General features: G+C 54.2%; 1 protein-coding gene across 1 annotated transcript in view; it reads right to left on the bottom strand.

Moving 5' to 3' along the window:
- The window catches only part of LOC102983757 (netrin-1), a 68,780-nt gene that overhangs the window by 33,521 nt on the left and 9,229 nt on the right, over positions 1–26,030 (bottom strand). Inside the window, exons 3-4 of the mRNA XM_055082919.1 lie at positions 16,503–16,652; positions 13,105–13,158 (exon numbers count right to left, since the gene is read on the bottom strand). Of these exons, the coding sequence (XP_054938894.1) occupies positions 13,105–13,158; positions 16,503–16,652 (204 nt within the window). The remainder of the gene's footprint in view (positions 1–13,104; positions 13,159–16,502; positions 16,653–26,030) is intronic.

The following is a 26,030-nucleotide window of genomic DNA, read 5'->3' on the forward strand; positions in this document are numbered from 1 at the left end:
CATCCTCTCAATAAATCATGTCTCAAGAATCCCTGTCTTGGGGCCCTGACAACCCAAATGAACGGCTGGCACCGCACCTCTTCCCCCATCCACAGCAGTACCTTTGCCACAAAGAGGAGGAAGGACAGGAGTGAAGTCCAGAGCCCAGACCATCCTAGATTATGGGGCCTAAAAGGATCGCCACCTTCTCAGAGGTCTCTCCGTCTGGTGAAGACGTCCTCGCCTACAGGGAGATTTTAGATGCTGAAGTACAACTTTCCAACCCTGGGACTGAAGGAGGTGACCTCACGGGACAGAAGGAATGCCAGGAAACTAAGGCTGTGTCCCACCTGCTGGGGGAGCGGGTAGGATGGCAGTGAGTGGAAATCTAACCCAGCCTGGCTTTAAAGCAGCTTTCACTAAATCTGCTGCCCCAAACACTTAGGAATTTCTCACCTCTCCTCAGCACGAGGAATCTTTTCCAAGTCTCCATGTCTGATTTCTCTCCACGGCTTACCGCTTGAAAGGATGCTGGCTTGAGGCACTATTGGTCCACAGAAACTTGGGAGATGGGAGATCTGGGTCCTCACCTAGGTTCTGCCATCAACCCACTATGTGACCTCGGCCAAGTCACTGTCCTCTGGGCCTCAGTCTTCCCATCTGTCAAATGTGGAGGCCAGATCGGATGAGCTATCTCTAGGTTTCCTACTGGTATCAAGAGACAAAATTCCACTCCCAGGATGCCTTTCAGGAGAAACACTGAGAAATGTGTAACCACCTGCTCTCTGGGAAGAAAAAGCCTTGATTTGTAGCTTGTGCCAATTTCCAAGGTGTAAATACTCCCAGCGTGGCCAATTTCAAACTGCCAGCAGGACGCCCTGAGCACAGAGCTGGGAAGAGATACCGACAGTCAGCTCTCGGGAGCAGGTGTGCGCCACCTCCAGCGCACCACCGATTTTCAGATACCTCTTATTAGCACAGAATAAATTCGTTTCAGACCCCGATTCATTTCCAACCTCTGCAAACGAAACAGCTCTCTCCTTTCCTCGATCCGACAACACACTTTCCTCTTGAGCAGAGCTCACAAAACAGTGCAAATCACACTGGCCATCATCTTCCCTGGGGAGAAGGTGACCTCTCCCATGGAAGGAACTGGAAGGGGGCAGTGCCCCACTGCGCCTCCCCAGATGCAGATCCACTGCTCTAACTGAGATAAAGCCCTGCCCTGGGGGGGGCGGGAAAGACACAAGGCCCCGGATCTGTGAGGTCACGCCTCAGGGCAGAGTGGGACTAGTTTCACAGCCCACACCCATAGCTTTAGGAGCAGGGGGACAGGCAGCAGAGAGTCCTGCTTGACAGGAGGAAGGTTGGGGGGTGGGGACAGTCTGTGCTGCGTATCAGACGGCAGGGGGCAGCTGGTAGCCTCATCCACCTCAAGGCCACGTTGGTCCTTCCAACACTAAAGGCCCGTGTCCACAGCAGGGAGGACGCCTGCACAGTGGGCAGACAACATGCCCCATCCATTCTCCTCTTCGCCTTCCCTCCCCTGGGTCTGGGCACAATTCCTGGTCCAGATCCCTCAGGGGCCCCTCAACACAGCCCTGAAAGAGCCCCCAAGGCAACCACCCGGGTTCTAGGACCATGAGGCCCCCGTCCCCCAGCCTTCCAACTAGCTGGGACCTGGAAATACTCGGTGGGAAGGGGCTGAATAGATCATTAGCCCAACGCCTTCATTTCATTGAGAAGACTGAGCCCAAAGCTACCAAGTGGCCTGCAGGACACTTTAATTGGGTCACTGGGGTGGGGGGAGGGTCATGAAAAACTCAAAATCCCTGCTCTTCACCATGGCATTCAACACTGTTGTCATTATCACTTGCCATGGACGCAACTGTGTCCCACCAACATTCCCATGGTGAAGCCCTAACCCCCAAAGTGATGGTGTTTGGAGGTGGAGCCTTTGAGGGGTAATTAAGGTTCTGTGAGGCCATGGGGGTGGGGCCCACGAGGATGGAATTAGGGCCCTTGTAAGAAGAGACACCAGAGAGCTCTCTCCCCACCAGGTGAGGACACAGCAAGAAGTCGACAGTCTGCAAGCCAGAAGAGGGTCCTCGCCAAAACCCAACCACGCTGGCGCCCTGATCTTGGACTGAACACACTCCGGAACTTTGAGAAAATAAATTGCTGTTGTTTAAGCCACCATTCTACGGTCTTTTGTTACGGCAGCCCAAGTGGACTAATGCATTACTACTATTATGATCAAGTCTGGAGTAGTTTTAAATCTGGCAGGGTATTGAATAAATCAAAGGGACCACCTCTGGGGTTGGGGGTGGCGGTCTTTACTAACTTCAGTGGCATCTGAGGTTCTGCAGGGGCCGAGCCCAACAGCAATCCAGAGAGGGGACGGACTGTGACGCCGGCACAGTGTGTTACTGTGTGTCCCCTCCCACCAGCGCCCAGCCCACGACCTGGACAGGAATCCCAAGGGAGGTTCCGGGCACGGCTTTGGGCAGGGGGCCACCCTGCAGGGTGGGGATGGGGTCTCAGCATCCACCCTGCCTCAGCCTAGCTCTGCAGCCTGCACGCCCCCAACCCCCCAGCCTCTGTAGTCAAGGACCCTGTGACATCCTCGTGACACAGGGCGGGTCCTGGGGATTCCAATCCTCTCTCTCACTGACACCTGTCACTTGCCCCATTCCCATCTGCCATGAGTCCCCGGTGGGAAGAGCTCCCAGAAGGGCTAAATATTCCTCCCCCAGGCTTCTCTGGCCTCCCAGCTCATCCTTTTATCCTCCTCCAAGGCTGGTGGCAGCTCCACCTGCAAAAGCCCAGCCACAGGGGAACAATGCGGTCCGAAACCCCCCATGCAAATGGCTTCCTTTGTGCTCCCCGGGGGAGGCCCCCAGTGGCTCTCTCGGGGGGGGCCCTGCTCACCCCAGCCTGACCTCTGCCCTGGCCCTTTGTGCAAGCCACAAAGAGGGGAGGGAGGAGGGAGGAGATGGGGAAAGTGAGGGAGTAAGGAAGGTGGTGGGGTAGAGAGACAGAGACAAAGGCAGAGGGAAGACCCAGAGATAGAGAGACAGTCTAGAAAATCAGAGCGAGACAGGCAGACAGACTAACAGACAGAGAGAGAAACTGGTTCACGCAGGCTGCCCAGAGCAGGGTCTCCTGGCTGAGGGGATGGAAAGAGTAAGTCGTACCGTGTGAAACTGCCATTTCTGTGGGTCACAAATGGTCGAATAAAATGACAATTCTGTTTGGTCCAACCGAACGCATACGGATCAATCTGGTCTCCAGCCAGGGCGGGTGGAGTGGGCAGGTCCCGCTCGAGAGAAGAGCCCCCATGTGCCCTGGCTCAGCCTCTGGTTCCTCTCCCGGAGGGTTCTGGGGAACTGGGCTGATGTCAGGAAATCTGGGCTTAACAACCAGAGGCTGTTTTGCCCCCAGAGCACATCTGATGATCGCAACCGTCTGGAGGACAGGCCAAGAATGCTGTGCCACACCAGAAACACAGAAAACAGCTCCACAACAGAGAATTCTCCAGCCCCGCTGGCACCTGAAGTCACTGCTGATCGGCTTTCAGCTCCAGCACCCTCTGCTTCCCACGGAGGGAAGTGGCAAGGATTTATGATGGTGACTGGCTCCCTTGTCCCCTCTGCTGTGGAGGTGCCCCTTCCTTGGGGACGCTCCCCTAAAGGAGGCCCAGAGCTCTCACCCCACCCCCAGCCCCAAAGCCCAAAGTTCAGGCCAGACATGGCCATGCCTTTTCCTTTAGACCATGAAGTTAACAATGATGATAGGTAACACCTGGGTAGCACTTTTCAACCGACACATCACTCCACGTGCGTTCTAGCCTCAGAAGCAGCCCAAGCCTCCCCACCACGAGGACCCTGATGCGCTTCTAAATATAATACTTTGTGTAGCTCACGGTTGCATAATGTTTAAATAATTAAACCATTGAGTAGACCAGCTGTAAAAGACATTTGGGGGACGACCAAGAAAGCTGGAAGGTGGACTGGGCATCAGATGATATTAAAGAATTTTTGTTAGTTTTGTTAGGTGTAATAATGCTGTTGAGAAGATGTAAGAAATGTTCTTCCTTTTCAGAAAAGGAATTCTGAAATATTCAGGGGTGAAATGTCATAACGTCTAAGCTTTCCTTGGAAGATGTTTCAGCAAAAAAAAAATTGTTGAAGTAAATGGGACACGATGTTAAATCGAAGTGATACGAATGTGGAGGTCTAACCACTCTATTCTCACCACTGCTCCGCGATTTTTCATGATAAAAATTTTAAGAAACAATTAAATCACACTAATTGAAAATATACTAATATATAGTAAAGCTCAGAATTTTGGATAAATGTCATATTAGGTTGGGCTAAAATTCACCATGGAAAAAGGACCAGGCAAACACTTGGCTATATGTGAGCACAGCACTTCTTGTGATCATGCAGGAAACGTTTGCTGACTTCAGAAAACTTCACTTTCTAAGCCCTCAGCGGCATCTACTTCAATACGATGCATAACTAATAAACGAGCGGGTCCAATGCAGCAGTAGCAATCCTGCCTTAATACTTTTGGAGAGAGAACACGGATGTCATCCTGTAAAAATACACCAGGGTTTCTCAACCTCGGCACTACTATTAGCATTTGGGGCTGGATAATTCATTGCCATGGGGGCTGCCCTGTGCGATGCAGGATGTTTAACAGCATCCCTGGCCTCAACCCACTAGATGCCAGTAGCACCCTCCCCCTAGTTGTGACAACCGAAAGTATCTCCAGTAATGTCCAAAGGTCCCATGGGGGCAAAACAGCCCCAGGCTGAGAACTACGGGACTATAGGAGCACAATGAAATAGTTTCTTTGAAATCCTCTGTACGCCAGTCTTTTCACCAAAGTTGACCCTCCGGGTGTAATTAGATGTATAATCTGCTTCGGAAATATACTGCATCTTTTCATTTCATATTCAAAAATTCTCCTACAACATAATTATATGGATATCCCATAAGTGAGTCACTAAAATGCTACTGAAAGACATGTTTCCCTCTTTTGTTATTATGAACAATGCTGCAATAGGCTACCTCGGAGCAAAGTCACACACTACTATTCCCTTAGGCTAAATTCCTAGAAGTGAAAAGATGAGGCTAAAGATACATTTTGATACATGACGCTAAATCGCCCTTCATAAACTTGGCACCACGTTGCCCTCCCATCACCAGAGCAGGTGAATGCCTGTTTCCCTAACCCTTTCAACACTGGGAATTACTTGTTGTTTTCTAAATAGTGTCACTTTAATAAGGTTTTTAAAATGGTATTCTTGTTAACATTATTTCTTTATTACTAGTAAGTGTAATACTTCAGATGCTTATTGCCATTTGTACAAATTCTCTGAATTTCTAGTTCATTTTCTCAGCTCAGTTTTGTATTAGGATCTCTTTTTCAGGGAATTGTAAAAGTTCTTTATTGAGGACATTAATCTTTGGTCATCCATGTTAAAAATTTATGTTTTTCAGTTTTTAGTTTGCCTTATGTTGCTTATAGAGATTTTTGAGGTATAGATGTTTTCTATTTTTATCTAGTTAAAATCTTTCCCTTTATGATTTCTTGCTTTTGTATCCTATCTAGAAAGCCTTCTTTACCCCAAGATTACACTGATACTGATATGCTTTATTCTAGAACTTTTAAGAATTCATCTTATTTTATTAATTCTTATTATTTTTTGGCCACGCCCCACAGCATGTGGGCTCTTAGTTCCCCAGCCAGATATTGAACCCATGTCCCCTGCATCAGAAGCGCGGAGTCTCAACCACTGGACCGCCAGGGAAGTCCCAAGAATTCATTTTAAAGATACATTTCATAAATTGGGATTTACGAGCTCACAGCATGAAGTAGAAATTTATTATTATTTTAAAATAAATAGCCATTTTCCCAGCACCATTTACCGATTGACTCATCCTTTTTCTCACTGATTTATGATCAGAACTTTATCATACACAAGTTCTTATGTTTATATTTGAGTCTATTTCTGGACTTTCTCCTCAGCTTTCGTGATTTCCTCTATTCCTATGCCAGGATCACACTAACGTAAATATCCTGTTTACAATATTTTAAAAATCTGTTAGGGCAAGTCACCCTTCATCATTCTTCTTTTTAAAAACATTCTTGGCTATTAAGAATCACATCCTAACCAATTGAGATTTTTTGAGTAGAATTATGCTAAACTTACAGATTTCAGGGAGAACTGACATTTTACAATTTTGAGTCTGGCCCTCCCAGAACATGGTAAGATCTTTAGTGTCCTTTGGGAAAGTTTTACCCTTTAAAAAAAATACCGTATTGCTACGTTTATTTCTGTGTATTTGATATTTTTGTTGCTGTTCTAATTGGGAGTTGGTTTCCATTATCATTAAAAAAAACTGACATTCATGGAACACTTACCTACAGGCCAGATATCCCATTCTATATTTGTCACTTGCTATGACCTGGTTCTGTAATTGCTGATACATAAGAAAAGTTACTGACCTTTGTATGTTAATTCTGTAATGGTCTCCCTGCAGAATTCCCTCACCAGTTTTAACAGTTTTCAGCTGATTCTCTACAGGCACGTGTTTTGACACAAGGCTCTGAGGAAGGCACAGAGGCCCTTCCCACCTCCACCCTCCACCTGTTTTCAGGTATAAGCTGATCGATGCGCCCGTCTCCCTCGGCTGCCTTGTGACCAAAGGGACGGGTCACTGCTCACTGGTTCTCCCAAGCCCAGACCCTGTGGCCTCAGCCACGCCAGCGCCCCTAGCCAACCACCCTCCCTCCCAAGGGCCACTTTAACGGGCACCTGTGGAAGACAGTGGCTTTTCACTGGCTGTACCTCCATCTCGACCTTGGTTTCAGGTCCCCCGCAGACACACAATTTTGTCTTCTCTCTTGGTAGGATGTTACCACACAGTCAGGTGTGTGTGTGTGTGTGTGTGTGTATACACTTAAGTGTGTGTGTGTATATATTTATATATTTTTAAATTACCCTAAATTGACCAACCAGCATGACTACCGAGAGACAGAAAGATGATGGTCAGGTTAATGTCACTCACAGACTCTGAGGCCAGGAGACCTTGGCTGGAATCCCAGCTCACCGACCTGTCTGTGCCTCAGTTTCTCCTATGTAAAATGGGGTAACAGCAGTATCAACCTCATCTGGGTGGAATAAATGATTAAATGGCTAAGAATCAGGAAGAGTGCTGAGCACACAGCAAGCATTATATAAATGTCGTCTCCTCCTCCTTCATTTAGCCAGAATCGATCTATCTTTACTCATGGGTCTGGTCCAAACACTTCCCGGGATAATACTTATCTGACAGCCATTTACTCATACAGCTGATCCCGGACAGCCCTACATCCTGTGTCACACCATCTTTTGAAAACCAATCAGCACTCAGTCAATTAACAGACCTCCTTCTTACAAGTGGCACGAGCTGCTTACAAGTGATATGGTCGGTGATCCTAGCTGCCCCCCCATGGACGCACAGGTCCCTTTCTCCTATACCGGGAGGACCAATGGCTCCCTTACCTGGGACCCAGGGAACCACATCCTCCTCAGATGACTCTAAAAGGATGCAGGCTGTGCAGTCAGACCTTTTCAACGTAACACTAGGCAACACGGCCACTGCCATAAGTCTGGAAGGCAAGAGAGGGCGTCCGCCATTCCCCCATGTTGGCTGAGCTATTTCTGCTTGGAGACGAAGTGGGAAGGTACTAAGTGGCCTCCCAGCCTCAAAAGTCTCCCAGGGAACAAGAGGTCAGGAAGGCAAGCATGTCCCCCACGGTTGCCCGAGCCCCAGCGCCCTGTCCCCAGGGCTCCTGCTCTCCACCCAGTCCACCCCAAACAAACCAGATTCCCAGCACCCTTGCACACTGACCTCAAAAACTCAACTTTTAAAAAACTGCACTAAAACACACATAACATAAAATTTACGATTTTTAAATGTACAATTCAGTGGCATTAAGTATATTCACAATGTTACCCATCACCACTCTCTAGTTTCAGAATTTTCTGTCACCCCAAAAGGAAAGCCTGTACCCATCAGACAGTCACTCCCCATCCCTCCCAGTCCTCGGCAACCACTAAGCTTTCTGTCTCTGGATTTGCTTATTCTGGGCATTTCATATAAATGGAATCATACGCCGTGTGGCCTTTTGTGTCTGGCTTCTTTCACTTAGCATAATATTTTCAAGGTTCATCCAAGTTATAGCATGTGTCAGTACTTCATTCCTTTTTATGGCTGCCTGATATTCCATTGTCTGGATATACCACATGGAGTTTACCTATTCTGCCACCATCCATTCTGTCCCAAAGGTAGACATTGGGCTGTTTCCACCTTTTGGCTATTGTGAAGTCAAGCCCTTTAATTTATTTCCAGCCTTTAACAGGGTCTTACAGTCTGTGAGGAAGCCACCTCGCTTCTGCCTTGGGCAGCCCCACCTGTTCCCAATCAAGTTCCTCTCACGAGCCCTCCCTCTGGCTGACTCTCTACACCTGTCCTCATGCAAACCCACATCCCTGGCGAGGAGCTAAGAGACTTCAGCTCAGCTCAACCCTTCCATACACTGCAGTGTTTGTACTTTCCATGGCATTCCATTGCTTTAAAAAACTTTTTTTTAAATTTTTATTTATTTTTGGCTGCATCGAGTCTTCATTGCTGTGCGCGGGCTCTTCTCTCGTTGCAGCGAGCGGGGGCTACTCTGTTGTGGTGTACGGGCTTCTCACTGCAGTGGCTTCTCTTGTTGCAGAGCATGGGCTCTAGGCACACGGGCTTCAGTGGCTGTGGCTCGCGGGCTCCAGAGCGCAGGCTCGGTAGTTGTGGCGCACGGGCTTAGTTGCTCCGCGGCAGGTGGGATCTTCCCCGGCTAGGGCTCGAACCCACGTCCCCTGCACTGGCAGGCGGATGCTTAACCACTGCGCCACCAGGGAAGGCCCTCCATTGCTTTTTTACTGAGCACTTAGGATAAGCCCGCCACTGAACCAAAGGCTTTACCCAGAGCATCTCATTTAATCCCCACAACAACCGTACACAACAGGGTTATCATGACCCCGGTTCACAAGGGAGGAAACAAGATCAGGCAGAACTCCCAGTTCAGCGCCCTTCCCCCCCCCCACCGCCCGAACACTCGGCCAGTACTGCGTTCAACTCTTATCAGCTCGCTTCCTCTACTCACCCAAACTACCCCCTACCCTGGAAAACCAAAGCCTAAAATGAGAACAACCCAAGCTTATCCAGCGGCAGGTCTATAAAAACCCAATGGTCTTCCATGAAAAAAATGGAGGTGCTGCGAGGCCACCAGAGGTGACATCTCTCAGCCCACTCCCACCCCACACCTGAGGCGGGACGGCTCCCCCGAAAGAACGGCGGCCGGGGGGCCTCGGAAGCCACCCCCACCCCCCGCTGGACCACTGGAGCAGCTGGCAAAGGGCACCACTCGGGGCCCCAAAGGGGGTGAGTGCAACCGGGCCAGAGGGTGGCCCCCCAGACCCAGGTGGGGGCGGCGGAGAGGAGCTGGTTGTTCGCTCTCGTACCTGCATCCTGGGTCCAGCTTCCACTCGGACGACAGCCATGCCTCTTCCGGGCCAGGAGGCCAGCTGACGTCAACAGCTTTCTGGCCCGGCTGAGAGGCGGCCCTTCCTCCCTCAGGCCTTCTTGGTTCCGGCGTCTACATTCCGTCTCCGGGGGCGAGGGGGGGGGGGGGGGGGAGGGTCACGTGGGCCCCCACGTGGGGGGCGTTTACACCAGGGAAAGCAGCAAATGCTATACATCAGGCCCCGCCCCAGCCAGGTGTTAACTGTTTACCTGCGGGCCTCTGCTCATGGGGGCCTGCAAGGCCCGTGTTAGCAGCTGGTCAGCAGAGCAGGAGGGGAGCAAGCAGGCATTTACAAGGAAGAAGAAAGCTTATTAGCAGGAGAAGTTCAATCCTCCCAGGAGAAGCAGGGCGGGGAGGGCCCAGGACCGTTGGTCCCACCCCTTCATCCTTCGAGGAAGCAGAAAAGAGAAGTCTTTGCTCTGTCCAAGGCCTCACAGCCAGGGGAGAATCAACCCCCGATCTCCCGGCTCTGCGAAACCAAGGGGTCCCCACAAACCGAACAATATGCCCCCCACAAACCAAACTCCGACAGCTACCTCGGAGTTGATGCAGGGTAAGGGAAGGCAGGCGGTGGAGGTCTCTACAACCACAAGTAGGTAAGTTTAGAGTCGGTGGCCCCATCTCCTTCCTGGCCCCAGGCTTCCCACGGGCACAGGGCTCCTCGCCTCCCCGCCCCGGGACGGGGTACCAGCCAGCTTAGAAAGCAGGTGGACAGCATTCCCGGAGTGAGCTGGCCCTTCAAGGGGATGGGTTCAGGGTGAGGTTATGTCCATCAGCTTTCAGGACAAATTCTTGGTTTATTAATTCTCCTCTGTTCCGCAGGCAAAAGTAAACAAGCTTTTCTCAGGCAGCCCAGCACGGAGGCCTTCCCTATTCAAACACTGCAAGAATCGACAGGCTTGGAAGTACTGAGCTCCCAGGCCCCGCTTCCCAGGGGGCCCCCTGGCCTCCTGCCCACAACGTCCCTCCTGCTGAGATGAGGAGAGCAGGGCCTCTTTGTGGTGGCAGACCCCAGAGTCCCAGCGCCCGCAGCCTAGACCTGGCCCGAGTTCTCCACAGAAAAACCATCACAGATCCTGACCATTCGGAGACCCAGAGAAGGTCACAAAGGGTCTGGCCAAGGACACAGCATCCCAGCAAGCATTACACCTGCTCACTTAGCCCCTCTGTGGAGAAAGCACTTTATTAAAGGGTGTTCATTTACTGTTTGCCTCCATTTAAACCATGTTTTTAAACGTCCAGAAAGAAGAAAGGAAATAAACAGTGACAAAATCAAAAGGAGTCAGAAAAGTTAACTGAGAGTTGATAAAGACTTTTCAAAGAAAAATTCTACAAGTGTTTGTTAGTTGCCTAGGAATCTTTTGTCTGGTTGAGCAGAGATCGTTGCGTGCTTTATACCAGCTTCTTGTGGTGTGTACAGAAACCTCATGAGTTGTTTTTTGCTTCTCCTCTATTTTTGTTTCCATTTGCCCATTTCTAATGTGGAAGGAAAAAGCCAAAACCACTGCAAGAAACTTAAAGACAAGGTTGCAAGGACCAGAAAAATGGGAGGTGAGAGAGAGAGAGAGAGAGAGAGAGGGTGAAGATATGCCTTGTCCTTGGATGAGCTGTGTTCTCAGCCCCGGTGAGTTCTGTCGGGACTCATGTCACAGCAAGGAAGCAAGAATCGCGACTACATGAACCGAAGTGTCTTCTCGCTTCAAAACCGCTCTACCCGAAAGCTGAACTAACTGGGCTGTTCCTTTTATTGTGTTTTTACCAAAGAGTTTCCTCATCCTGCCTCCCAGGCACCCGTGATGCTGCTTCCTTCATCCCTTTCCCAGCACTATTTCTCCCGTAAGTGTCCCCCGAGGCTCAACCAAAGGTGACGGGGAAGACTCCGCCCAACAACCCAAGACCAAAATATCTTTGGCTTTCCCCGGCGCAGCCTCCAGCACCCCCTGAAATGTTCTGTCCTTTCCTCTTTGAGGGCTGTTTGGTGATGGTGCACATCCAAGTTCTGAATCCGTCCTCTCTCACGTTCCCAGAGCATGGCCAATATTCAAAAACATCCAGTCTATTCTAATGTATTCAGGTGGGGACTTCCCTGGCGGTCCAGGGGTTAAGACTGCACTTCCACTGCAGGGGGCGCAGGTTCGATCCCTGGTCAGGGAACAAAGATCACGCAGGCTGTGCCACGTAGCCAAAAATAAAAACTTAAAAATTTAAAAACTGAAGTATTCAGGTGACCACATGGGTGCACAGACCTCCCCAACAGGTGGATCTGGGGAGGAGCAAAGGGGTTCCCAGAGCTGACACCGATGTCCCTGCAGGGCCCCACTGTCACCATTCCTGCCCCCCATTCCCACTCCTACTCCAAGTACCAGTACACAGAAGCCCCACGTGACCGCAGGCCACAGGGCGCTGGGTACAGCATGGCCTGCTCTCCTGGTGCCCCCTCTAACCGGGCTCCGAGCCCTCTCTGTACCCAAAGCCAGGACTGGGTGGGACCCTTCTTGTACCAAGGACTGGTGACGTCCACGGACGTCACCGTGATATTTTTACTTTCTCACAGTAATGTTTTTCAATGCGGAAATAAAATCCATAGTACTACAAAGGAAACTAATCAATACTGAAATACACTTAACCCAAATATTTCCAAAACCCCAGATTTATGGTACAGTTACGTAATGTATGTGTTTCTTTATTAATGATTCTAAATCAGGATCTAGCAGCAGGTCTGGTAACTTCCATCATTCTGAAGCAGTTTAGTGAGCACAGATAATATTCCATGATAGCTGCACCAACTCTAACGTGATGTGGAAACGGCTGGGATTTCTGCTGGTGGCCAAATCGCTGACGTTGCTGGCCTGGCTATGGTTTGTGGCCCATCTTTGCAAAAAAGGAAACTCTTTTTTTTTTTTAGGTCGCACCACACAGCATGCAGGATCTTAGTTCCTCGACCAGGGATCGAACCCGCACCCCACACAGTGGAAGTGCGGACTCCTAACCACCGGACCACCAGGAATGTCTTTTTTTTTTTTTTCCCCCAGGAAACTCTTGATTTCAGTTAGAAGGAAGGGACAGTGAGGGGGTGAGTCTCTTCCTGTCCCGATTCATGCCCTCCCTCCAATTCTGTTCGTGGACCCCAATGCTCTAGAATGCCTTTTTCATCCCCACCAGCCATCTCCTTCCTTCTCTGCAACCCCGAAAGGAGTCGCCCCCAGCTCAGGTGGCCCTGGGATGGAAGGCAGCTTCTTACCCTCGCTGGCTGAGCAGGAGGAACGTGGCTTTGAGGGTCCCAGGCTTGGGAGACAGGCTAGCCTTAGGCACCATTCTTGGAAGGGACATCACAGGAAAATGCCCTGTGGCTCCATCATCCTCAATCCAGCCCAGGGGTACCACGCATACCAACCAGCACCCCGATGGTGGTTCAGAGGAGTCTGGCCCCTCTAACCCCCTTCCCCAGGCCCCACCCCACCCCGTGGCAAAAGCAGGAAAGCAGCAAAGGGGGAAGCCTACCTTCGGGCTCCTCCACGCTGCTGGCTGCAGTGGTCGGCGGTGCCACGGGGATCTCTTTGTGGGGTTCAGGATGGGAGGAAGGGGAAACAATAAGAACATGTTAGAGAAGAAAGAGCACAGTGCAGACTCCCCCCCAACCTTCCTGGGCCCGCCCTCCCAGCCCTACTCCTGGCCCCAGGAGAGGATGCTCAGGGAGGAAGGGAAAGCCGGCGTGAGGGCCCGGACACCCTACCTGTTCTCTTCTGGAAGCCGTCCCTCCGCCTGGCAGGGACAGGAGCGAGGGGAAGGCAGGACCCCGACCCCTCTGCTGTCTGCGTGTTGTTGACTCACCTTGGCCCCTGGGGCAGAGAGAGGGGTCCCCAGGCCCCCTGCTCATCACGATGGGGCTGTGTGGCCCCGTCTGACCTTGACTCACTTGTGGGGAAGGGGTCCGTGGCAGGGGTGGCATGTGAGGGGCTGGGAGGTGTCTTCCATGTGCAGAGAGGGGCCTGCACCCCTGGCCCAAGTTCCCCCGGGCTCACATCTCGCATCTCACAAGCTAAGGCATTTTCTTGGCGGGCAGAAAAGACTGACAATACAGAAGACCGTAGGGCCTGACAGAAGCATGTGCTTTTTGTGACCATTCCTCTCCTACCTAGAACGGCAACTAGTTTCGCTACAAGCTCCCGCCCGGTGCTCAGAAAAGGTGAGGAAGTTCAGCCAGACTCCGGGAAGATCCAGGCTTCACGTCTCCGGCTTCCTCTTTCTAGACGAGGCCGAACCACGAACCGAAAAGTCCCTGAGGGATGGGGACTCACCTCCCCTGCTGAGTGACCATGTGAACAGGGGGTCACAGAGGCCTCCACGAATCCCCGTTTCTGGCCACCGTCTGACTATTAGGCTTAAGACCTCCCTCGGACCCCCAGACTCTAGATTAGCTGCGATCTGAGGCTTGGGGGGTCGAGATGGAATACCCGGGCCTGGGGGCAAACGTGAGGGTCACCCACAGAAGCCAGCCTCTGCACCTTCAGAAGGAACAGGCAGAAGACCCAGCCCTCGATTCGGAGTCAAATCTTGCTCTCAGGTGATTTTATCAGCGACAACAAGCCACAGGTGCCCCGTCACAGCAGCTCATTAAGAAGCCGGGCCTCGTACCAGGCCCTCTCTGAGCCTTCATGAGCTACCTGGCCCAGCAGGAACATTCCAGAGGGAAATCCAGACAGCCCAGCCTAATCTTACAAGTCCAGGAATGGGGCTGGGGCCAGTGGCCATGGAGGCACCCTGGCTGCCCCAGCCCAGCTCCTTAGGCCTGGCTCTGGGACGTGAGCAGAGAGCCCCGGGGCTCCCAGAGCTGTTGCGAATCAGACACAAGCGTCCAAGGCACTGTCTGGGCACCTGTAGCCTGATGCCAGCAGAAAGAGGTCACAGAGATCCCAGGATGGAGACCCAGCTCTTCAGGTCCTTGGTGGGAACGCTCTCCCCAGCATCAGCCCGCCCTTTGCGAGAGGAAGGGAGAGGGTACAGAGCGTGTTGGAAAGTGACAGTTCCAGTCTCCCAAGGTTTCTCCCCCTAATTCTGAAACATCAGCTCCATTTCAAGGCCTTTCCCCTGGGGATTTGAAATGTTGGTTTCAGCCATTTCTGGGAAACCCAACAGCTCCTGACTCCCTTTAAAAGGGAGACCTCACTTGCTTCCTCCATGTTTTCATAAGCCCAGATGGTGGTGCTAATTTCCTCCCAGCTTTCTAAAAATGTTCACCGTGCAGCTTTTTGGATGGACGGAAAAGAAAGACTCTTGCAAGCTGTGAGACCCTGACTATTAGATGTCGTGAAAACTCATTTCAACCTTCTCTGCCCTGGATGGATCCAAGCTCAATTTCCCGTGGCTTGAATTTAGGTTATCCGCTGTTACTGGACCCCTGCCAACAAGGAAACATCTCCTGATGTAGAAACTGGTCAGAAAAGCTGCTGGAACCCACACAGCTCGTCGTGTCCCGGACGTGAGGCCGCGCCCAAGTGGGGCAGCTGAGGTGTTGGGGGTTTAAGGCTCCTGCCCGGTGTGAGAACATTCCCTGCAAGATCTAGGGGGTCACTCCAAGAACCCCAAGCAGCTGCCGGGCTGAGGGGTCCCCACCCTCCCGCTTCTGCCTCAGGTTGTTTGTTCCAAGCCCCTTGTGCCTGACCTGAGAAGCCAGTGCCCACCCAGAGCTACAGGACGCTGAAAAGCCTAAAGCAGGGGTCAGCTGACTTCTCCTGCCAAGGGCCAGCTAGCAAAGATTTTAGGCCCTGCAGGTTGTAGGGTCTCTGTTGCCACTACTCAGTTCTGCCGTTAGAGCCCCAAAGCAGCCACAGGTAGCACGGGGCACAAGTGGCCACGGCTGGGTCCCATAAAACTTTATGGGCACTGAACTTTTCCTTTCATATCATTTTCGCATGTCATAAACGAGTAGTCTTTTAATTTTTGTTTCAATCTCTTTTGAAATTCAATCTTCAATTTTTGTTTCAATCAAACAAACAAAATTTTGTTTCAACCTTTTTAAAAGTTTAAAAAAAAAAAAAACCAAAACCCCATCGAGCCACACAAAAACAGGCAGTGAGCCAAATCCCCGAGCAGAGAGTGCTAACCCCTGCTCCAGAAAAGCAGCCTTATCCTTGGTGTCTGCCTGGTAGGCTAGGATTCACGCCTTCTTCCCGCTCCTTTCTGGGTGCAGCTCAGCCCTGCACACGGAATGGACGAGGCTGAGGCCAGGGGCCAGCAACCAACCAGGCCTGACTTCCATCCAGGGCTAATCCAGCTCATAACACCTGCGCAATCCTACCAGCTGCAAGATGTTAAAACTCTTCCAAGCCAAGGCCCCTGAGCGACCCCTCCCATCTTGCTCACGCCCCTCCCCAAGTTCCAGCAACTAAGGGGCTGACAGCTGGTCTGCCAGGGCCTCTGGGACCCTCATAGAGTGCTGCCACCCTTCCGAAGGGCGCAGGGGAGCCATGCCGGCTTCTCTCAAAGGCCTTGTGGAGTCCGTCCTTTCAGTTCTGAATCTGCCAGGGGCTGGGGATCCTGGAATTCCCGCAGCAGCACTGGCAGCCCCTGACCCAGGCCCCCCAAGCCAGGCCCAGGCCCAGGATCAAGGTGGAACATGGGAACAGGACCTGCGCTGAGGAGAGGGGCTTGCTTCCCCCCGCCCACCCCACACCCCGGGAGCAGCAGACTCTGTCTTTTCAGGACAGAGAGCCACAAATGGGCTGGCTCTGCAGAGACCCCCGCAGCCTTGGGGGCCTCACACGGGCTCCCCGAGCGCAGAGGGCCACCTCAGTGAGCACCAGCCCCACTGGATGCGGGTGACCCGAGTCCGGGAAGGGGCCCCCCGCCCCGAGCCCGCGCCCGACCCCAGCCTGCAGGAGGAGGGCGCCCTGGCATACTTATGCAGGGGGCGATGGGGGAGCGGCTCTGTTGGTAGCCCTTGGCACAGCGGTTGCAGGTGATGCCGGTCACACCATCCTTGCAGGGACACTGGCCCGTGGTCTGGTTGCAGGTTTTGCCAGCGGCGCCCACAGGGTGGCAATCGCAGGCTGTGGAGAACACACGACAGGGGGGTCAGAGGCGGGGGGGGTGGGGTGGGGAGTGGCCAGAGCACACCCTCCCCCCAGGGTCCTCCCCACCCAGTGGCGCCCCGGACCCCAACCCAGGGGAAGAGCAGGGCTGGGGGAGCCAAGCCCACACACATTCCAGAAGCTCTGATGCCTGACCACCTTCCTATCTGGAAAAAGGGGAATGAAAATCAGAAGAGACCGACTTGAAGGACCGTCTGGGGGGCAAGGGTGAAGTGGGGGAGCCCTTCCGAAGCCCCGGGAGGAAGGTCTACACAGCCCGCAGGCTGAACGTTGAGTGCAGGAGTCAGAACCGGGGGTATGCCTGCCCCTCACAGGCTGGTTTGTGCCCTGTCACTCCTCTGCCCCAGCCAGGTCCTGACCCTCTGGGTGGGAGGGACAGAGTGTGGGGCGTGATGGAGCCCTGGGGTTTGCCAGGTCAGGGCAGTCACCAAGGGGATGTGACCTCCCCGCCCCCGGCCAGGCTGCGGCCTCCACTCTGCTCTGTCCATCCACCCTGATTTGCAGCCAGGCAGTCTGAGACACAGGCTTCTGGATCACAAAACCCATCAGCTGTAGCACTAGGAAGAGTCACAGCGATCGTTTAAACACCCGATTAAATGCAAAGACTCGAAGGTGAAGGAACCCCCAGGACCTTGCAGAAAAGGAATGGCCAAGCTGGGAGGTGCCGTGAGACACTGATTCTTAGGCCAGCCGCTGCTGTACCCCACACCCCTCCTCCTAATTTGGAACGGGCTAAAGAGCTGGGGTTGCCCACCCTATCACACTGCCCCCTGAGGCTCCCTCCCTGTGTTCCAAGGACCCAATCCCAGTGATGAAATGGCCAGAGGAGTTTGAGGGAACATTCCCCCTATTATGGACTGAATGACCGTGACTCCGCCTGCAGATTCACATGTTGAAGCCCTAACTCTCAATGTGACGGCATTAGGAGGTGGGCCCTTCCCTTGGGAGGTAATTAGGTTTATTTATTTATTTTATTTTTTCAATCATTTATTTATTTATTTGTTTATTTTTGGTCGCTTTGGGTCTTCATTGCTGCGTGCGGGCCTTCCCTAGTTGCATCGAGCAGGGGCTACTCTTTGTGCGCGGGCTTCTCGCTGCAGTGGTGGCTTCTCTTGTTGCGGAGCACGGGCTCTAGGCGTGCGGGCTTCAGTAGTTGCAGCATGCGGGCTCAGTGGCTCGCGGGCTCTAGAGCACAGGCTCAGCAGCTGTGGCGCACGGGCTTAGCTGCTCCGCGGCATGTGGGACCTTCCTGGACCAGGGCCTGAACCCGTGTCCCCTGCGTCGGCAGGCAGATTCTTAACCACTGCGCCACCAGGGAAGTCCCGGGTAATTAGGTTTAGATGAGGTCATGATGGGATTAGCACCCTTATGAGAAGAGGAAGGAGAAGAGATAGCTCTCTACACAGCAAGAAGGCAGTGGTCTGCAAACCAGGAAGCAACTGTCATCAGACACTAAATCTGCAGGGACATCGATCTTGGACTTCTCTGCCTCCAAAACTGTGAGAAATGTGTGTGGTCTAAGTCACCCGGCCTACGGTGTCTTGCTATGTTAGCCCTAGTGGACTAAGATGCCACCAACTCCATGATGCTCGGGCGAGAACTGTGGCACCTGCAGACACAGGTCACCTGCCTCCCTGGACCGAAGCCGTGGCCTCAGCGCGGGTAGGGAAGGGGGGGCAGGATGAAGGAGGCCAAAGCTCTCCCCGGATCCCTGGGGTCCCCCTTGCCCTCCCCCCTCCCCCTCCCCCAGGAAGCCTGGAGAGGGCGGAGAGTCGTCTGCAGGAGGGCACCCTGCAGCAACTTCACTTGGTGCCATAGCTGCTCTGTTTCTATCCCCAATGGGGAAAAAATATGCTAGGGAATAAGTGAGAGCAGAGCTCCCCAAAGAGCTAAAGTAGCACCTCCCCAGCTGCGCTGCTCAGCATGAGGGCGGGAGGGCGGGAGGCCGTGGGTGAAGATGTGGCCTCTCCCAGCCGGCCTCGGGCCCAGGAGTGGCTGAGGAGGAGAATTAGGAAAAGGAAGGAGGAGGGGGGAGGGGGCAGAAAGGAGAGGAATGTGAGGAATTGTTTGTCAAAGTTGTGTCTGGACACGTGAGAGCTTCTGGAAACTCTGGGAGTGGGGGGTCCTGGCCGCGGGGTGCTCCGTGTCAGGTGAGAGGATGGCAGGGACCACAGGCCTGGGGGAGGACATGGAACTGTCCCAATCCTGCCCCTGTAGGCAGCAGCAAATCCTTCTGTTAGAAACTTGTCTAAAATCTACTCTAAATTCAAGTTCATTTCCTATTGGTTTTTTCTTCTTCTTCTTTCCCTCTTCTCACTCAGTCTTGATGCATGTTGTGAATGATAATGTGAGGAGGGGATGGTGGGAGGCGACCTCTGACCTTAGATCCATCCCTGTGATGGGAAGGGTGACGGGGCACAGACAGCGTCTCTGAGCTGGCCTGGTGACAGCAGAGGGCCACAGCACAGGACCCTGGCGTCCCAAGCCCCTGCCGCGGCTGTGGGCACCAGGCAGATGTGGAGCCCCGAGGCTCCTGCCAGCTGACCTCGCTTGGCCGGCCTCGCAAGCCTGCTGGTAATCCTCAAACCCAGGCCAAAACGTCCTCCCCTCCATGCTGACAGAGCACAGCTGCGTGCCAGTAACTTCTGGGCCTTGGACTTGGCTGGGAGGAGATCACCAAAGGTTGCTTGGCCACTGGAGGGTCAGAGCCAAGTCACCCGCAGGCCCAGGTCGTCTTTACCGAGGCAGGAGCCAGCCCAGAGCAGAATCTGGGGAGAGCAGCGTGCATCGTCCTTACCCGGGGCCCTTCGAAGCTGGTGACCCCTGAACCCCCCAGGCTGGTGGGCTGCCGCGGAGGAGCCGGGCACCAGCTGAGGTCAGCAGAGCTGAGGGCCACCCTGGGTGATGGCAAGGCAGTGTCTGCTTCAGGGCTCAGGCACAGCTTTGGGGCCATCCTTCGGTTAGAGGAGAGGGCACTTTGCTGTGTGGTTTCCACATCTTTCTCCCAGGATTCCGCAAAGACTCTGACCGACTGGCCCTTGGTCTCACAGAGGCAGCAGGCTGACTGTGCTCCCTTGAAAATCACTGTTCCAGGAAGAGAAGCCGGCAGGGTCCCACAGGGTGGGGGGCCTCAGGAGGCTGCCCAGGTCACCTCCAGGGCGGTTGGACCATGCCCAGAGGTGGGGCACTCCTGCAGCACAGGCCTGCCACCCGGACACCTGGGAACACCTGAGCACATCCACTCTCCCACAGGTGGTCCTTCTGGCCCGCACACCAGCCTGTGAAATCAGTAAGACCGCACAGAGGAGGCCACGGACCGGGAGAGAGAAAGCGCCTGATCTCTGAGCGCATCACCGAGGGCCCTCACCCTCTAGACTGCCCCTCTGCGCTTCTTGCTCTGCAAGGAGAAATACACACTTCCCTGTTAAAACCAAGGCCAGGTGACATCCCTTACGTGCAGCCGAATGCAGTCCCAACACAGAGACTTGCAACCCACTCATCCTCAATTCCAAGCTAAACGGCCCCAAAATAAAGACTTTTCCCAAAAGCCCATGAATAAGGAAAGCCTAAGTTATACCCTCTGTGCAAAGAAGGGTGAGCTTCAAGGTGGGAGGAGAACTGATGGATGACGACAGCCCACAGAGGGTCCTCTATAGCCTTGGACCAGGGAATCCAGCTAGCAGTGTCACAGGAAGGGGGCCTGAGCTGCCCACACAGGAGGCCCCAGCCCTGGTCCTTAGGGAGAGAAAGCCAAAGGGATCCTGCCGTATCCCTACAACCCCCAAACACACCCAGACACACAAACACATACAGGTTCCTATAGGCTCTCACGCACGCACACACAGCGCCACAGTGGGCCGGGGAGCGCCGGGGAGCGGATGCAACCCCCAAACACACCCAGACACACAAACACACACAGGTTCCTATAGGCTCTCACGCACGCACACACGCGCACACACAGCGCCACAGTGGGCCGGGGAGCGGATGGGGAGAAGCTGAGCTGGAAGGATGCAGATGTGAGGCAAATGGAAGGCTTTTCCTCGGCAGGGGGTCTGGTTAAGGGGACAAGGCGAGAGCCTCTCTGATTCTTCCGAGAACGAGGCCTGGGTCAGAATGTCTTCTGCCACAAGAAGCCCATTTGGTGACTCCTGTTTCCTGGGAAGTCAGGAACTCCTTTACAGAGGAGGTCAGGCCCTTCCCCGGCAGGTCACCCGTGTGCACGCAGCAGGCAGCACCTGGTCCTGGCAAACAATCTACCGGAGGGTTTTTCCGTGAAGAGGAAGGTGAGACCGAGAGGAAACCCAGGGCCCTGAGAAGGTGGCCGGATTAGGTTTCTCACGAACACGTGGGCTGGAGGGCCTCCCGGCGCAGAGGAGAAGACAGACTGTCCTTGCTCTGGGTCATCGGCCAGAAACGGACAGCTCAGGACACACAGATGGTTTCAGATGAGTGTCAAGAGACCCAGCTCTGACCCTGCCCTGCCAGTAATGCTGTGTGACCCTGAGCTAGTGCCTCACTCTTTCTGAGCCTCGGGTGACTCATCTCTAAGGCAGGAGGTCTATACTTGCACTAAAGTTGCTTCCAACTCAACAGGCTAAGATCCAGGGCAGTGGCCTGTCCCCTGGGCCCGTCACCCCGACTGCCGCAGTCCATTGCAGTGTCCTGGCCCAGGGGTCTAGGAAAGTGCTCTTGCTGCTCTGCCTCCACACCCACGGGCCACCCCACCCGACACCATGACCTGCTGCACTGGGCCAGAATCTCCTCTCTGAGATTCGGGTCGTCAGCTACGAGAAGTGCACCAGGGCTGCCGAGAGCCCCTGCCAAGCGGGCCTGGAAGGCAGGCCGGTGGGGCAGTTATCAGGACCCCCGTGATGGCTAGGGTCCCTCCCGGCTCTGACCCCTGGATGCTGGTCCCGAGCAGCTGCCTTTCCTGTTCCGTGTGACGCTCTCTGTCCCGGATCCCTGAAGGCCCACAGCTCCCATCAGGAGGAGAGGCATGCCTGGGGCTGGCCCCTCTCCACTGCAGCTCAAGCCCCGGCTCTGGAAACCCACCCCGGGCTCCTATCAGGACATCTACCTACTTTTCCTGAGGACCTGGCTCCAGGGGCCCTCAAATGGCAGTGATCCCAGGACACATGCGTGTGGAGGAGCGGGGAGTGGGCCTGGCACCCGGACCCTCTGGAGCAGCTCCAGACAGGAGCGGGGGAGAGAGAACAACCGCAGCACCAAACCTCACCTCAGATGTCTTCACGGCCACCACCCAGGCCTCCAGCCAGTTGTGAACTCATGTTATGAACTGAATTATGTCCCCCCAAGAATTCAAATGTTGGAGTCCTAGCCCCAGTCCCTCAGGATGTGACCGTACTCACAGACAGGCTTTTAAAGGGGTGATTAAGGTAAAATTCAGTCAGTGGAGTGGGCCTCAATCCAGTGTGACGGGTGTCCTCATAAGAAGAGGAGATGAGGACACAGACACGCCCAGGGGGAAGGCCACGGGAGGACACAGGGAGAAGACGGCCGTCTTCAAGCCAAGGAGAGGCCTCGGAAGGAAAGAGCCCTGAGGCCACCTTGGTCTTGTACTTCCAACCTCCAGAACAGTGAGAAATAAATGTCTGTGGTTTAAGTTCCAGGGCCGTGGTACATTGTTCTGGGCCCCTGAGCACACCCACAGCTTGTGTTCAGCCTCAGGGAAGCGTCTTCTTCCCGAGGGGCCCTGCCCAGGCGCGTCCCGGGCCTCAGGAGAAGGCGGACTGTCCTGCCACTCCACCAACCAGCCTGGGGGCCCTTTCACGCCTCGGCTCCCCTGTGGAAGTCGCTGCCTCTGCTGGGGGATGGAAGCTTTCTCCAGGTAGGCCGCGTCTCTGAGGGCCCCCGACACCCCAGCAGGCCGGTGGTGCAGATATCAGGACCTCCGTGATGGCTACGGTCCCTCCCAGCTCAGATCCCAAAAGTTCTCACTGACGCATCCACCCGAGGGCCATCTGCAGAAGGGCGGCCCACGCAGGCCTCAGGCGGGGAGCGTGCGGGGGTCCCGGGCTGAGCGGGAGGCTGGCGCCGGGTCAGAGGAGCGAGGCTGCACCGTGAGCTTCTCCAGCGGCCCTGCCCATGGGCGGCCTCGTCCTCGCCCGCCCCACGCGTGCGGGGAGCCTGCCATTCCTGTCCTTTAAGAAGAAAGTGGCAAACGCCAGGTGCTGGATGCAGCCCTTCCCAGCCAGGCTCTGACGGAAACGCCCCTTCCAGTGCCCACAAGGCCTCGGGGCTGCAGAGGAGCGTGTTAGGGAGAGAAACCGCCCGGCCCTGAATCTGGGACACTGCCGTCAGCGAGCATCGTTAGAGACGGTCAGGGGGTCCCTGGGACTCCAAGGTCTACAGCCTAGGCCCAAGGTCCTCCTCTGCCCGTGGCACTGGGTTAGGGTGAAACACCCTTCTCTGCTTGGAGTGACACTTGTCTGTGTACCTGGACACCATCCACAAAGAAAGCGGGGGCGGACGGGGCCCTGTGGACTTGGCCCTGTTATGTGGACCAGGCTGAGCTCCTGCTGCTGTGGTGGGGGAGGGGGGTAGAGGTTGGGGGAGGGGAAGGAAGAGCAGCATGCTCCGTGCAGGTGAGAGTTTGTGCGTGAAGACAGAAAGGGCCAGAATCTTCAGAGAAAATCAAGCTCAGATCCAAAGGCTTCCCATGTCTCTTGCATGTGTGCTGGGCCTCTTTGGGGAAGCCTGGTGGGACCCCCCCCCCAAGAGGTGGCGCCTGGGGGAAGGACACATGTCAGGCACTAAGGGGTGTTCTCTGCTCCCCAACACGGTAAGGAGGATGGACCCCGAGAAGAGAAACGTGGAGGCTGGCCGAGATGGCTGGGGACTCCAGAAGGGAAGGGCCTCGGGTAAGGTGCAGACAGTGAGTGGGGCTCAGAGAGGCGGGCTGGGGGCGGGGCAGGGAGGAGGGGTGAATGCTGACCCCAGGGGGGCTGGTCCCTTTGTGAGCTCAGAGCCATGAGGAACGGGAGACGGGGGACCAGGAGGTCCAAAGTCAGCATCACAGGGCCCTACGGAAGCAGCTCGTCGCCACCATCACCATCACCATCTCATCCGCACACGGGCAAGTTCGCTTTTTGTGGTGTCCAGTCCTACGGGCTTTCTCACACGCACAGGGTCCTGTAGCCGCTACCACACGCAGGACACAGAACAGCCCAACTCTCCCAAGGACCCCCTGTGCTCCTCCTTCGCAGTGAGCCCCCCGTCCCTACTCCTGGCAACCCAGGATCTATTCTCGGTCCCCAGAGCTTTTCAGACCATCTTATCCTGGGATGTACCGTATGTAAAATACATGGGGGTGCCATATGTTCGGTGAGGTCATACGGTAGATAATCGTTTGAGATTGGCCTCCTGTACACCCAGTGAATCCGAGATGCGTCCACGTTGCTGTGTCAATCAACAGCGTGTTCATTTGCATTGCTGAGTCAGGTTTCACAGTACGGTTGCACCACTGGCTCTCCATCCACCCACTGAAGCATAGTTGGGTTGTTTCCAGTTTTTGGCAGTTGCGAATAACGCTGTTATCAACATCCGTGTGCAGGTTTTGGTGTGAACACAGATTTCGTTTGTCTGGGATAAATACCTAGGGGAGGCATTGCTGAGTATTATGGCAGGTCTATGCTTAACTTTGTAAGACACTGACAAACTGTTTTCCGGAGCAGCTGTGCCATTCTGAATTCCCCAGCCGTGTGCGAGAGTTCCGGTTACCGCACACCCGCGCCAGTGCTTGGGGCTGTCAGGACTTTTTATTTTCAACATTCTAATGGGTGGGTAGTGGCATCTCGCTGTGGCTTTAATCTGCATTTCCCTAATGCAGACAAATGATGGTTTGGGTATTTATTTGCCATCCCTGGATCTTGGCTAAGTAGCTGTTCAAGTATTCTGCCCCTTTCTAGCTCAGTGGTTGGCTGTCTTATCGTGGAGTTTTGGGAGTCCTCTACACAGCCTGTATTCAAGTCCTTGGTCGGATATGTGATGCACAAATGTTTTCTCCCATCTGCGGCGTGTCTCGCAGCAGGAGCTTCTTACAAGGTAAGCCAGACGCATCACTCCACTCACCGATCCTCAGCCCTCCAGTGGCATCCACTGCTCTTGGAACGGGCCCCCTCCTCTCTGCCCTCGTCGCCTCCCTTCCGACAGAGAGCCCTCCAACCCTTACCTGCTTCCAGGCAATGGTACCGCTCCTCCCCCAGGGCCCCCATGGCTGTTTGCTGCTCACACCCCAGGTCTCATCTCAAAGTCCACCCCATCCCCAGAGGTCCTCCCGGGGTGCCCTGTAGAGCAGCTTCCCCTCCCCCTCCCCTGCCGCCAGTTACTCTCTCCTTCCACCTTATTTATTTCCTCCATGAAACTCACCACAGTGTGTCATCACCCTCTGCTTATTTTTTCTTCTCTATCATCCACCTCCCTCCAGAACACAAGCTCCACGGGTACGTGTCTGTCCTGGTCACCACTGTACCCCCAGGTCCGCGTGGAGCAGGCGATCCATGAACATGGGCGGAATCAGTGCGCACGCTCAGGGCCAACGTGCCGCCCCCTCCGTGGGGAAGAGGCCGTTTCACGGACGCTGTGACTCTGGAGGAAAGTAGGAGGGGCACGAAGCAAAGACCTTCCCCTCACACCCGAGGTCACCGGCGTGATCACCCCCCACTCCTAGATCCTCCGTGCTAACGAGGGGGCGAGGGTAATTTAAATCCACAGATAATCCACAAACTGCACCTCCGCTGTCTGGGCCCGCCTCCTCCGAGGCTCTGCTTTTCTTTCTCCCAGCAGTTGCTAACGAGGCACAAAAAAAGAAACGTTTCAAGCTGCACGACCTCTCTTTCGGATCAAGGTGCAGACGGCAGGAAGTGGAGAGGGGGAGCCCCATCATCCCAAACTGGATTATGACCCTCCGTGATCGAGTTAACTATAGTCTTCCTGCACCTGATTTACAGCTGAGGCGAAAGGCACAGGTCCTACAGGTCGTTCCGTGTGTGTGTGTGTGTGTGTGTGTGTGTGTGTTTACAGCTGAGGCAAAAGGCACAGGTCCTACAGGTCGCTCCGTGTGTGTGTGTGTGTGTGTTTACAGCTGAGGCGAAAGGCACAGGTCCTACATGTCGTTCCGTGTGTGTGTGTGTGTGTGTGTGTGTGTGTGTGTGTGTGTGTTTACAGCTGAGGCAAAAGGCACAGGTCCTACAGGTCGTTCCGTGTGTGTGTGTGTGTGTGTGTGCGTTTATGTGTGTGTGTGTTTACAGCTGAGGCAAAAGGCACAGGTCCTACAGGTCGTTCCGTGTGTGTGTGTGTGTGTGTGTGTGTGTGTGT

Source organism: Physeter macrocephalus, unplaced genomic scaffold (genome assembly GCF_002837175.3).
Source record: "Physeter macrocephalus isolate SW-GA unplaced genomic scaffold, ASM283717v5 random_273, whole genome shotgun sequence".
Lineage (NCBI taxonomy): Eukaryota > Metazoa > Chordata > Mammalia > Artiodactyla > Physeteridae > Physeter > Physeter macrocephalus.